Source organism: Engraulis encrasicolus, chromosome 6 (assembly GCF_034702125.1).
Source record: "Engraulis encrasicolus isolate BLACKSEA-1 chromosome 6, IST_EnEncr_1.0, whole genome shotgun sequence".
In the NCBI taxonomy this organism is placed as follows: Eukaryota; Metazoa; Chordata; class Actinopteri; order Clupeiformes; family Engraulidae; genus Engraulis; species Engraulis encrasicolus.
In genome coordinates, this window is record NC_085862.1 from 5,225,013 (window position 1) to 5,237,512 (window position 12,500).

General features: G+C 46.0%; 1 protein-coding gene across 3 annotated transcripts in view; it reads right to left on the reverse strand.

Moving 5' to 3' along the window:
- Positions 1 to 3,407: 3,407 nt before the first annotated feature.
- Positions 3,408 to 12,500, reverse strand: part of nr2f6b (nuclear receptor subfamily 2, group F, member 6b) — a 31,282-nt gene continuing 22,189 nt past the window's right edge. For 2 of the 3 annotated variants that reach the window (XM_063200509.1, XM_063200507.1), the window contains exon 6: positions 3,408 to 7,026. In XM_063200509.1, coding sequence (XP_063056579.1) covers positions 6,752 to 7,026 — 275 coding nt within the window. In that variant the 3' untranslated portion in view covers positions 3,408 to 6,751. The remainder of the gene's footprint in view (positions 7,027 to 12,500) is intronic. The other variant, XR_010035129.1, reaches the window with a different exon arrangement.

The following is a 12,500-nucleotide window of genomic DNA, read 5'->3' on the forward strand; positions in this document are numbered from 1 at the left end:
AGTTAGTAAAGGGTCACACTGGGTTAGAATACAGACCGAAGAGCCAAAGTCAGACAGATATGTCAGGTATGTCATTCCTGCACATTGTAATGACATGTATTTAGATATAGCCTAGGCCTACCGCATTTGAAGATTTTTGTAGTGATTTTATGAATTGGTATTTAAAAGAGGTCTCTGTGGGGCCGCATGAATTGGCTCAGCAGGCTGCATATGGGCCCCGGGCCACAGTTTGCCCACGTCTGTGCTAGTGTCTAGCATCTTGTGGTCAGGAGGGCAGGCAGTCTAACACTCTGGGCTCACGTCAGTGTAGTGATGTCATATCAGGAGGACACTCTCTGATCACAGACAATAGGCTCTTTTTTACTACAACACCAGTGGAAAAAACTCCCAGTGCATAGCCCTCGACCCATTCCATCTGTAGCTCTTGCTCGCCCCATGCTGGACAGATATACAAGTGCAACAGCACAACTACGCCCTTCATTACAGTGTGCTAAAGGGCAGAATCTACATGAAGTGCCACTGCCATGCCAGTATCAAAACACTACAGTAACACTCTAGGCCCTTTAGAGTTCTGTTTTTGTGGTTAAGACAAATGCAGCATTCACTAAGTAGGCCTAGTTAAACAGGGTTCTCAAGTCTCACTCTTGGGGAGTGAGACACACTCATTTCGATCGTTTTTCATGCTTTTTGCCATACTTTTCCATACGCATACATTTTTCACTCTGAAAAATCGCCATAATGAAGCCCCATTTTTATTTGTTTGTTTTTTTGTTCGGTTTTGCTTTGTTTTTTGTCATTGTTTTTTCCCTCTCAGCATGTACGTAGGCTCGCCTGCATTTAATTTAACCCAAGGAGCATCTGAGAGGAGAATATTACAAGCCAATCTGAAAGCTATTGCACAGACCTACAGTAATAGCTCAAATGGATGTGTGGGGCAGGGCTAAGTTACGTGTGTCCAAAATCACATAGCCACTTTTCTGTTACACCTCTGAACCGTACAGTAGAGGGCACTCCAGGTTATAGGTGCCTGGGTGTCAGCAGGCCTACCCTAGACAGCTAAACTGTAACACCCCCATAAAAAAGAGAGTGAAATCTCATGTCAAAACTTCAGAGTCCCTGAATTTTATCACCAATATATTTCCAGTAGACTCACTATCAACAGTCAAAGTAGGATCGATTTACCTTGTAGGTTTGTTTTGCATTTCAGATTCAGTTCACGCTTTCATAACCTCCAGACTGGACTATTGCAATGCCCTACTCACTGGTCTCCCTGCAAAGTTGATTAACCGTCTACAATATTTTCAGAACTCACAGAACACACACCAGACCCCGGCATCATATTACACCTGTCCTTCATCAATTACACTGGCTTCCTATAGGCCTACAATTACGAATCCACTTCAAAATCCTCCTCCTCGTCTACAAGGCCCAGCACAACCTTGCACCCTCCTACATCCCAAGTCTCCTCACCTCACCCCATACAATCCCACCCGCACACTACGCTCCACTGACACACTCCTCCTTACCACCCTCTCCACCATGGGGGCCGCTACGGGGGGAAAAGTGGTACAGATTCTAAGGGCCCAAGCACTGATAGGGGCCCTTAAGGGGGCCTAAGCACTGGCCCTTAAAGTGATACTGTCCCATTTTTGGAAATAAGCTTATTTTACACCTCCCCCTGAGTTAAATAATAGGGTTTTACCATTCTCCTATACTTTCAATCGTTCTCTGGGTGTGGCAGTGCAATTTTTACCACCATGCTAGCAGTTAACATTGAGTCCTATGAGATCACCTGGCGGCTAACTGGTCTCATAGGACTCAATGTTAACTGCTAGCTTGGAGGTAAAATTTGCACTGCCATACCCAGAGAACGATTGAAAGTATAGGAGAATGGTAAAACCCTATTATTTAACTCAGGGGGAGGTGTAAAATAAGCTTATTTCCAAAAATGGGACAGTATCACTTTAAGGGGACCCAAAATTTGAATCTTTCATGGGGCCCAACATTTCTGACAGCGCCCCTGCCCACACACCTGCGCACCATGGGCAACAGGGCCTTCAGTGTTGTTGGCCCCCAGCTCTGGAACACACTCCCGCTGTCAATTCATCAATGTTTTACACGTTGCGCTGTTAAATCCAAGCTTAAGACACACCTCTTCACTGCAGCATATTCATCACACCACTGATATGCACTTCCACAGTAGGCCTACTGTGGGCATTATTAATTTCTGGTGCTAGCCTACGTAGGCTCTACTGCAGGGGTTCCCAACCTTTTTGGGTCTGAGGGCTACTGAGGGCTACCCGGGGGCTACAGAGGGATACCAAGGGCTACCCGAGGGCTACTTTTGTTCAAAATCCTCTGTCTTGACATCATTCCCAAGTCACAATATGATTGAATGATAATTTGATCATAGGTTATAGAGAAATAATCTCATATTTAAATTAAGAAAAACATTAACTGTGACTAAAATCTTGTACTCGTCATTGTTTATTAACATCCTTGGTGGGCACCTCAGAAGTTCTTGGAGGGCTACCTGGCGCTTGCAGGCACCACGTTGGTAACACCTGCTCTACTGTTATGACCCTAGTACGGCATATATTCATGTAACTCAGTTGAGGGTGAAAATTGTGCACATCCCAGGAAAAGGTGCAGAACAAAGGGCTGACTGAAGGTTTGGGATGAGGAGTCCTGTACACTTAAAATCCTATTTTGTTCTTTGATGTTTTATTCCATGATAGAATTACGTTTCAACCATAGAGAATCTGATAAATGTTCAATGTTCGAAATGTAATCCTGCCATAGAATAAAACATCAAATTAAGACTTTTGACTTGTAGACTTTTAAAATCCCTTTATTGAACCAACCATGGCCCACACATCCACCAAAACAAACCCCACATCCCACCCCACCCTACCCTACCCCATTAAAAACACCCCTTACCAAAGAAACCTCAACCCACCACCGTCATTAGCCGTCCTCACCCCCTTATCCACACACCAAATTCTTATCGAATAGTTCAAGGCTGTCTATAGCCTGGTAGTAAACATGCTCTACAGTGATCCTGGGGTCCGTATCTCGAAAGCGTCTTCGCCGGTAGCAACGTCCTTCGTAAGAGCGACTCAACTCTCGCTCGACAGCGACGCTCATCACTAAATCCAAGGGAATGGTAAGACGGTCTTAAGACGGTCTTAAGACGGTTAGCAACGACAAGAATCGAGAAACGGACCCCTGGACTCAACCAGGGCCCCAACTGTGCACATTAGTCCCATTTTCTTGGAGTGCTTGACCCCCAAGATGAAAAACTCCTTGAAGAGGCAGAGGCCAAATAAAGAAGGATTTTTAGTAAGTGTGCTGACTCCTCACTCCAAACTATTGTTCATGTAACAAACAGAAAAGCACGCAAACAAAATGATCCTCCACAAAAGCTTGGGACATATTTTTTATTGGTAGTAGTATGCAAAAATATCTACTATTTTCCATGGTTGGCAATATGAAATTCCGCAACATTCAAACTGAACTTTTGTTGATAAAAAATGACTTTTAACTACACATTTAAAATACTGAGATCATGTAAGGTTTGCATTCATGTCATTGTGTCATTTGCATCACTTGGCCAGCCTATCTGTATCTTACAGTTAGACTTGTGGCATCTCCTCCTCAACTTTGACAGTGTTGCAGTCCATGGCAATATACAGAGGTGTCAAAAGTAAAAGTAAAAGTAAATTCATGGTGTAAATACAACACTAGCATATGATGTTACATAGCTGTGAACCCAGAGGTGCATCTTGCGACTAGGCAAGGCAGGCAGCCGCTTGGGCCCCCCAAGCCCCTAGATAGTGAATAACAGCCCACATTTTACCACAGTCGTGGCGATTTTGGTACAAATGCTCTTTTTTATCATTTTCGCTTGGGGCCCCACCTGACCCTAGAATCGCCTCTGTGTACACCATGTACTCCATTGTACCTAATGAGAGAGATGGACTGTGTAGTTACTGAAAAACACTAAAAACCTAACAAGGACCCACCACAAACTTGATCCAACCAGTGCAGAGTTAACTGATCGTAAGCAGGGGCATAAAGCCTAACCCTGCATCCCCCGCGAGGCAGGGGGGCCCATTCCAGGCGGGGGGCCCACTTGGGCCCTTGACTTGAAGAAACAGGCCCCCCTCTACATGATATTAGGCCCACTTTTTCCATTCGGGGGCCCATTCTTGGTAGCTTGCAGGGGGTCCTGAAGTACTTGCGTTAAGCCAGTGATCGTAAGACATGTACACAGATCTGCTGGTTACTCAGATAAGTTAGCTGTGTTGGAAGGAAACAGATTTTTTAAATTATTTTTACTTTTACTTTAACTTTTGACACCTCTGGCAATATGTCTTACAAAAATGCATCTGGCATCCCCCTCCCCAGTGCGAATTTCAGTGGATAAACACCCAAAAAAATCCACACAGCACGTAAAATCTAATATATTTCGTTTTTCAAAAAGTGTCTTAAACTTTCACAATCAAAATGCTGCAGGTCTGGTGAACCAACATGTTGAATCCCTTTTGGTCATCCCTTCAAAACGCTGAAGGGTTTCTACGTATTTCTAAACTCAAGGTCTTCGACAACATCGTACCTGTCCACTTTTCATTCATAAAATCTGGTGTATATACTGTATTTATAATCGTCATTTGAGGTATTGAACAACAGGGTGACTGACTTGTACATACAAACAAAGCTTTTACACTGTTTTAGAAGTCGTCTACACACTTACTGAGAGTTACTGTCATCTCCCGATGGGTACTGTGCAGAAAGGCTGCAGCAACTGAATAATACAGCCAAACAAAAACCTGCACAAGTCTCCCATGGAAAAGTTCAGATACTCAAAAAACAAACAAACAAACAAACAAGCAATCAAACAAACAAACAAACAAACGGTCAATAAAACAACAATAAAGTTGAATGCCCTCCCTGTAGTGGAGAGAGACAAAAAAGAAGTCCAGTTTTTGGTCGAGGTAGCAAGGCAGTGCCAGTGGATCCAGGCCCAATACACAGGCGACGACAATAGTCTCATGGTGGTGTGATGCTGATTCGATTTGAGACCAGCAGCCTGATCCAGGCCCAATACACAGACAACAACAGTCTCGTGGTGGTGTGATTCCGTGAGGCCTGACTGACTTGTGATCTCCAAACATTAATCAAGATAACAGAGGACCAGCACCCAACAGACTACAGAACTAAATAAACAGGGTATGGCAAATCCCTAAACCAGCATCAAGTCTTGGAGCTTGAGTCCTGTAGCCACCTGGCCGGTCTAGTCTGGCCTGGTCTGGTCTGGTCTGTTCTGGGGTGCATTTCTCAAAAGAAAGCCTGTTAGCAACTTTGGTAGTTGCCAATGGGAAAATGCATTGAAAACAACAAAGTAGATAATGTAGTAAGTAACTTTGGTTTCGAGAAATGCACCCCTGGGGTGAGTTTCTCAAAAGGGAAGTTGTTAGCCTGTTAGCAACTTCGGTAGTTCTCAATGGAAAAATGCATTGAAAACAACGAAGTAGCTAATGTAGTAAGCAACTTTGGTTTCGAGAAATGCACCCCTGGTTTTGTGTGGTCTGGTCTGCTCTGGTCTTTGGGATGAGCCGTCCTGGGGGCAGGTGGACAGCAGGTTGGCCTGGAGGAGGGGCGTTAAGTTTAATATAACCCCCGCAGCCCCCGCCAGGCAGTGGGGCCCACACGACGCGGGGGGCCCACATGGGCCCTTGACTTGAAGAAACGGGCCCCCTCCACATGATATTAGGCCCTCTTTTTTCGTTCGGGGTCCATTCTTGGTAGTTTGCAGGGGGGCTGAAGTACTTGCAGTCGCATGATGGAGGTTGGCAGGTGGGTGTGACATCAGATGATGCAGGACACCGGAGACTGAGAGGTGAGGTGTGTACAGTAACGCACAAGCCCTCACTGGCCTGACATGTCTGTGGAGCCCATTCAGGTCTATTGTCCAGGTGTGTAGGGCGCAGGTCTTCCAGCCAGGTGTGTAGGGCTCAGGACTCAGGACTTGAGGGCCCTGGTAAATCCAGTTCAGGTGTGTATGGCCCAGGTAAGTCCAGTTCAGGTGTGTATGGCCCAGGTAAATCCAGTGCAGGTGTGTTGGGCTCAGCTCTATTGGCCAGGTGAGCAAAATCCAGGTATTTAAGACACTGTCTTTACAAGCCACATCTTCGTGGCCAGCTGGTAGGGGGCACTGTCAATGTGTGAACCACACACACACACACATTTCAATGTCCAGTTCAGTAAGGCCCCAAACCTTATTGGTCAGATGATGTCCACCCCCCACACCTTATTGTCCGAGTACGTAGTACGCCTCAAAGTGTATTGGCCAGGGGGGTCGGGCCAGGAACAGGCCTCCAAACCTTATTGGCCAGATGAGTCAGGCCCCCACACCTAATTGGCGGGGGGATGTCCGCTTCCCACATCTTATTGGCCAGGCGATGTCAGTTCCCTACACTTTATTGTCCATCTGAGTCAGAGCCCAAACACCTAATTGGCCAAGTGCGTAGTACCCTCCCACCTCATTGGCCAGTTGGTGGGACCCCCACACCTTATTGGCCAGGTGATGTCCCGCCCCAGCACCTTATTGGCCAGGTGTTGTCCCGCCCCCACACCTTATTGGCCCGGCTGGTGATGTCCCGCCCCCACACCTTATTGGCCCGGTCCGGGGGATGTCCCGCCCCGGTCCCCTCACCTTATTGGACGGGAGCGTAGGAACCCCCGCACCTCATTGGCCGGGGGCGTAGGGCCAGCTGATGGAGCTGCCGGAGAGCTGCATGTCTCGTATGAGCGTCTCGATGGGCGTCTTGCCCACCAGCCGCATGAAGAAGAGCTGCGAGATGAGCGAGGCTGGCACGGCACGCAGGGCGGGCAGACGCAGCAGCAGGCGTCCGAAGCGCTGCGGTTGGCTCGGGTACTGCATGCGCTCGTACTCCGTCAGGGCCACCTGCGCCTTCTCCTGCAGGCTCTCCACGTGCACCGGGTCCGAGAGGCCGCACGCGTCTATCAGGAGAGGAGAGGGAGGGAGAGGAAAGAAAGGGAGAGGGAGAGAACAGGGGGGGAGAGCAGGAGAGGGGGAGAGGAGGGAGGGAGAGGAGGGAGAGAGAGGGAGGGGAGTAGGAGAAGAGGAGGGAGAGAACAGGGGAGGAGAAGGGGAGAGGGAGAGAGAAGGGAGAGGGAGAGAGGGAGAGGGAGGGAGGGAGAGGGAGAGAGAAGGGAGAGGGAGAGAACAGGGCGGGGAGAGCAGGAGAGGGGGAGAGGAGGGAAAGAGAGAGAAAAGAACACTTTAATAAGCATATTTGTGTACCACACATTGTTTGACATTAGTACATTGGCTCTCCACGTGCATCAGGTTCGACAGGCCGCACGCGTCTATGCGGAGGAGAAGGAGAGAGAGAGGGGGAGGGAGGGGGAGAGAGAAAGGAGAAGAGGAGAAGACGAGAGAGAAAACACCTTAATAAGCATGTTTGTATCCATGACAACAGTTGGACTACCACACATTGTTTGACATCAGTAGATTGGCTAGTGGTCCGCGACAGAGCTCAGGTGTCCGTGAGAGGATTTCTACTTTTCCAAGACAAGCTAGCAGTAGGCTGTATTTGTAACATTATTACAAAGCTAAACATAGCTGAAGTCTCATTTTCACCACAATAAGACAGGCTTGTAATGAGAATAAAAAGTATGTCTGCACCGAAATTAGCAGTGTCAAATTAGCAACCGCCAACTGTCAATTCAGTTGACAGGTGGTCCCTGAACACTTTTGGGGGGACAAAGTGGACTTCGGGAGAAGGGTCCGGCTGCGTCCTGGAGGACAGGGGGCGTGTATTTAGAGGGGCGTGTATTTAAGGCAGCCCTGATTGGTCCGATTCACGACGACCGCTGCTGGTGGACTACCCCTGACTTGGAGCCATTGAAACCCATTCAAAACTTCATTTTTTTCGATCTGACACAGAATATTTTTTAATTAGACCTAAAGACACACCATGGGTCTTGTTTAAAAGCTGAGAACCTCAGCTCTCCATAACAGAAAACAGTATTTTCCAAGCATCTACCAATCCGAAGGCAGCCTACTTTAACTATTAAGTGCGGGGTTACTTTTCTAAAGATAGCGTTTCCTTGGAAACGGAACGGAGATGAAGCCAGACAGACTGACGAAGCGATAAATGTATGTCATTTGACTCGGTTTTGCGTTATTATGAATGCATTTCTAATCTTGACATTCTAATGGACAATCTGTGCGAGTTTCAAAATGCGTTTTTATGTAACATGGGAGTAAAATGTGTTAACAGTACGCCCGTCTGGGATTTGTTAGCTAGTCCGCTAGTTAGCTAGCAAGTAAGTAGTAGATATTAGAATCGATCTGTCTCAATGGCCCAAGCATAAACAAAGAAACACCAGGATTTGGATGTTTAATATCAGCAATTTGTCAAAGCTAAACATTTTGAAAACATTCACAGACCAGTTCATTATATCCACAGCCTTGAGTGTCGGCAAATCTTTCCACTTTTGACACATGATGTAGTGTAGAGACCTAGCACTTGCTAGCTAACTAGCGGGCCAGCTAGTTTAACAAATCCCAGACGGGATGTAAGCACATTTACTCCCATATCACATAAAACACATTATGAAATTCGCATAGATTGTCCATTAACATGTGAAGATTAGAAATACATCCATAATAGTGCAAAACCGAGTCAAATAGCGTATGCGTAACACATAAACCGCGTCCGTTTCCAAGGAAACAAAACGCTATCTGTGTGCTACGAAGCTGCTCTCAGAACAGAGTGTTTGTTACATGGTCGCTCTGTAATGTGCTCTAAGAGCAGAATTACCGGTACATGTGTGCATCAAATATGCCCTGAACCTGCAGAAAAGGTACCCTAAGAGCAGGGTTACATGCGCTGCTTAGCATTACCATGTATACAATAAAGACGCCCTCAGAGCAGCGAGTTAATGTGTCATATCGTTACCGATATGCGGTAAAGCTGCCCTCAGAGCATAATTTTCAAAAATGCCGCGAAATTCCCAAAGGAGCAGTTAAATGTATTGAATGTATCTGGATACCGATAAGAGCAGAGAAAACGGTACCAAAACTCTATTGTAAGCCCTAACATTATAATTTGCAATGAGAGGAACATAAAGCCCGGTGTGACTAAGTAGGCTAAGCTAACATTAGCCACCAACTGCTAAAGTTAACGCAGAGACGTTCTTTAATGCACCTGTGAGACACAATACCATGACTGCAAATAAATGACAACAGTTGGGTGGCAAATGCATAGCCTACGTTAGGCTACTGCTTCAGGTTAAATGAGCCTATTATAGACTTTATAGGCCTACTCTTTGCAGCAGTCTGTTGCATGACACTTCAGCATCATCTTATCCAGTCAACTGTTAAACGGAATGCAGGTTGCGCCAGGCAGGGCAAAAGTTAGCGGAGATGGCTGGTTAACTCGGACATTAGCCTATTAATTTCGCAAATATTGTATTAGTAGGCTAGTTCAGATACACTGCGCTCTTCCCTGTGGTGCGTCTCCAGTTGAATAAAGGTGAGAAAGTGGATCGCACTCGGGTTCTTCTTTTCTTCTTTTCATTTTTTACATAGCAGCAAGAGTGTAGACAAACGTTTTGGCTGCTGCCTTCGTCAGTGTCTCCACTTCTGCTGCTATGTAAAAAATAAAAAGATGAAAAGAAGAACCAGAAGTGCGATCCACTTTCTCACCTTCTAAGTTATTCAACTGGAGACGCACCACACGGAACACCGCGGTGTACCTGAACTTCTGCAACTGAGCCACACCAGCAGCCTCCAAGATGTCCTTCGAGACGATAGCCTAAGTTAACAGACGCAAGAGCCAAAACTTTCACCTTCAGCGCAGCAGAAAGAACAAAAATCCTGTAGGCTACCATCCAGCAAATATTGGATTAAAAACCGTGAATCTTGACATGAGAAAATAGATAGGCTCAACGATGCACTAACGGGATGCACAGGATACGAGTTTGATAGCTGTAGGTTCTCTCCAAATGTTCGAGTTTGGAACTGCATAGCCTGCGCTCTCTGGATAGGCCTATTCTCGGTTTTTTTTTTATCAGGCTATTGAGCGAGCTTTAGTCATGCATGTGCAGCGCAATGTTTTAGTCAAAATTCGGTACAGTTCCGTGAACTTGGATCCTCTGAAGGCACGATATGAACGCACAAATGTGTCTAGAACAATATGCCATAGACGGGAATAACATTACGCGCTGCTAGACATCATGGATTTAAATAGCCTACTTGTCTGTTTAGGCTATCTGAAGCACGTCATGCTTCTGCATCAGCCTACATGTAGGCTCTGTCTCCAGTGCAGACTTCAGTGTCCCGTTAAGATCCTCTCCTTTCTAAGCACGATATGAACACAAAAAAACTTCCGTGTAGGCCTAGTTGTGTAGCACAATATTTCATACGAAGTCATGACCACGATTGCATGAACTTGATTAAATTAAATTTAAAATTATAGGCCTACACGATCATGTCTAAACTCAAGCAGCACGTCTTTCATAGTGAATTTAAATAATTTGGTTGGACTTCAAAAAAAAAAACCCTAAGCCAGCCACACAAGTTTTGATCATTGTGCCGTCGTCGCTCAACTGCATGAATCAGGTGGCTCTGTCTGCAGGCACTTGATTTTTTTTCACAGTGGCTGTATTTCTCACGTCTATGCCATCTAAAATATCAAAAGCATTTTGAGTGCAGAGACCACGGCAATAAAGTTATCATATTAAGTTGCCCAGGGCAGCCGGTTTTGTAAAATTGTGCGTGATGTTGCTGTTAAACGTTGCCTGGCTGTTTCTCTGACCGGAGTTCTCCCAGCGCCAGCGGAGCAAATGAATTTAGGAAACGTGATTGGTTTAGCCTAGAAATCTAGACGCCCCTAGCGACCGCAAATTGAATTTGCTCCCGGGGGCAGTCTAGCGGACCCCGGTCGTTTTGCGAGGCTGAAAGTTATCCGATGACAGGGCCAATCAAATCGCGAGGGGGGCCGGGCTACCTAGTAAACAGGAAACTTTCTAAGAAGAAGCATGGTGTCCGTCCGTGCTACGTACAGCACGAAAGTGTTTACTTAATTTAAAAAGCCTGGATGATAATACATTTCGTGGCTGACATGGATTGATGTAATAATACACCATGAACTTATGGGGCACAATCTCAACACATTACCATTTGATCATTCGATGTTTTAAACTAGCTCGGTAAGCTAAGTTGAGCATTTTACAGAACCAGATAGTCACACGTTATTATCAGACCACTACTGTAGGTGTAGAATGAAATTGCTGCCCCAATTTCTAACAAGACACATGCCATTAAAAACGAGACATTTGGGAGCTTTGGAAGTCTTTGAGTAGCTTACTAAATAGATGGGAATGACACCGAGTCTACCAAGCTAGTGGCTAGCTAACCTGTCGTCAACAACACAGACCTAGGTATCCAGGTTAGGGTTAGGTTAGGGTTAGTCTTAGAAACAAAAAAATAGGGTTAGAAACAAAAAACTAACATCAAAAAGATAACTAGCTCCGTTATATGGCGGTGGGATCGATAGTCTGGCTAGTGGGAGCGAGCTGACCGGGGAGCGTCCTGCGTTGGGAGCGACAATCCGGGAAAGTTATGGGTAGCTGGCTAGCTAACGCCGAACATGCCATGTTGACAACAATCATAAATATAACCATTTAACAAGCCCCAAATTGCTCGACATTTTGCTGATTGATCAAGGAGGGTCATGTGGTTGAAAACGAGGCATTTTTGAACTGTATAAGTGAAAACACGATTTATTAGGAAACTTGTTTGTGGCTGTGGTCATCACCCGAATTCACTGCTACGACGGCTGGAAGTTGCCGTTTCACCTACAAAGAGGCCCTCGCTAGTGGCTAGCTAACCTGTCGTCAATAGCAGAGCTAGGTATCCAGCCTTGTATTATATGCCTGCCCCAAATTCTAATAAGATCCATGTAATTAAAAACGAGACATTTGGGAGCTTTGAAAGTCTGTAAGTCGCTTACTAAATAGATGGGAATGACACCTGGTCTACCGACCTAGCGGCTAGCCATGTATTAGTTATGGGTATACAGCTAGCTAACACCGAACATGCCATGTTGACAACAATCATAAATATAACCATTTAACAAGCCCCAAATTGCTCGACATTTCGCTGATTGATCAAGGAGGGCCATGTGGTTGAAAACGATGCATTTTTGAACTGTATAAGTGAAAACACGATTTATTAGGAAACTTGTTTGTGGCTGTGGTCATCACACGAATTCACTGCTACGACGGCTCGAAATTGCCGCTTCAACTACAAAGGGGCGTGTCGCGTGTACGAGACAGCTGTGACGTTACACAGAAGTGTGTGGGGATTGGTTGTTTGCCATCCAATTGCGTGACGTTGAGTGCTGAAGCAACCGTTTATCCCGCCCACACTGCTGCCCAGCTCTCCTAGACCCTGGTACAGC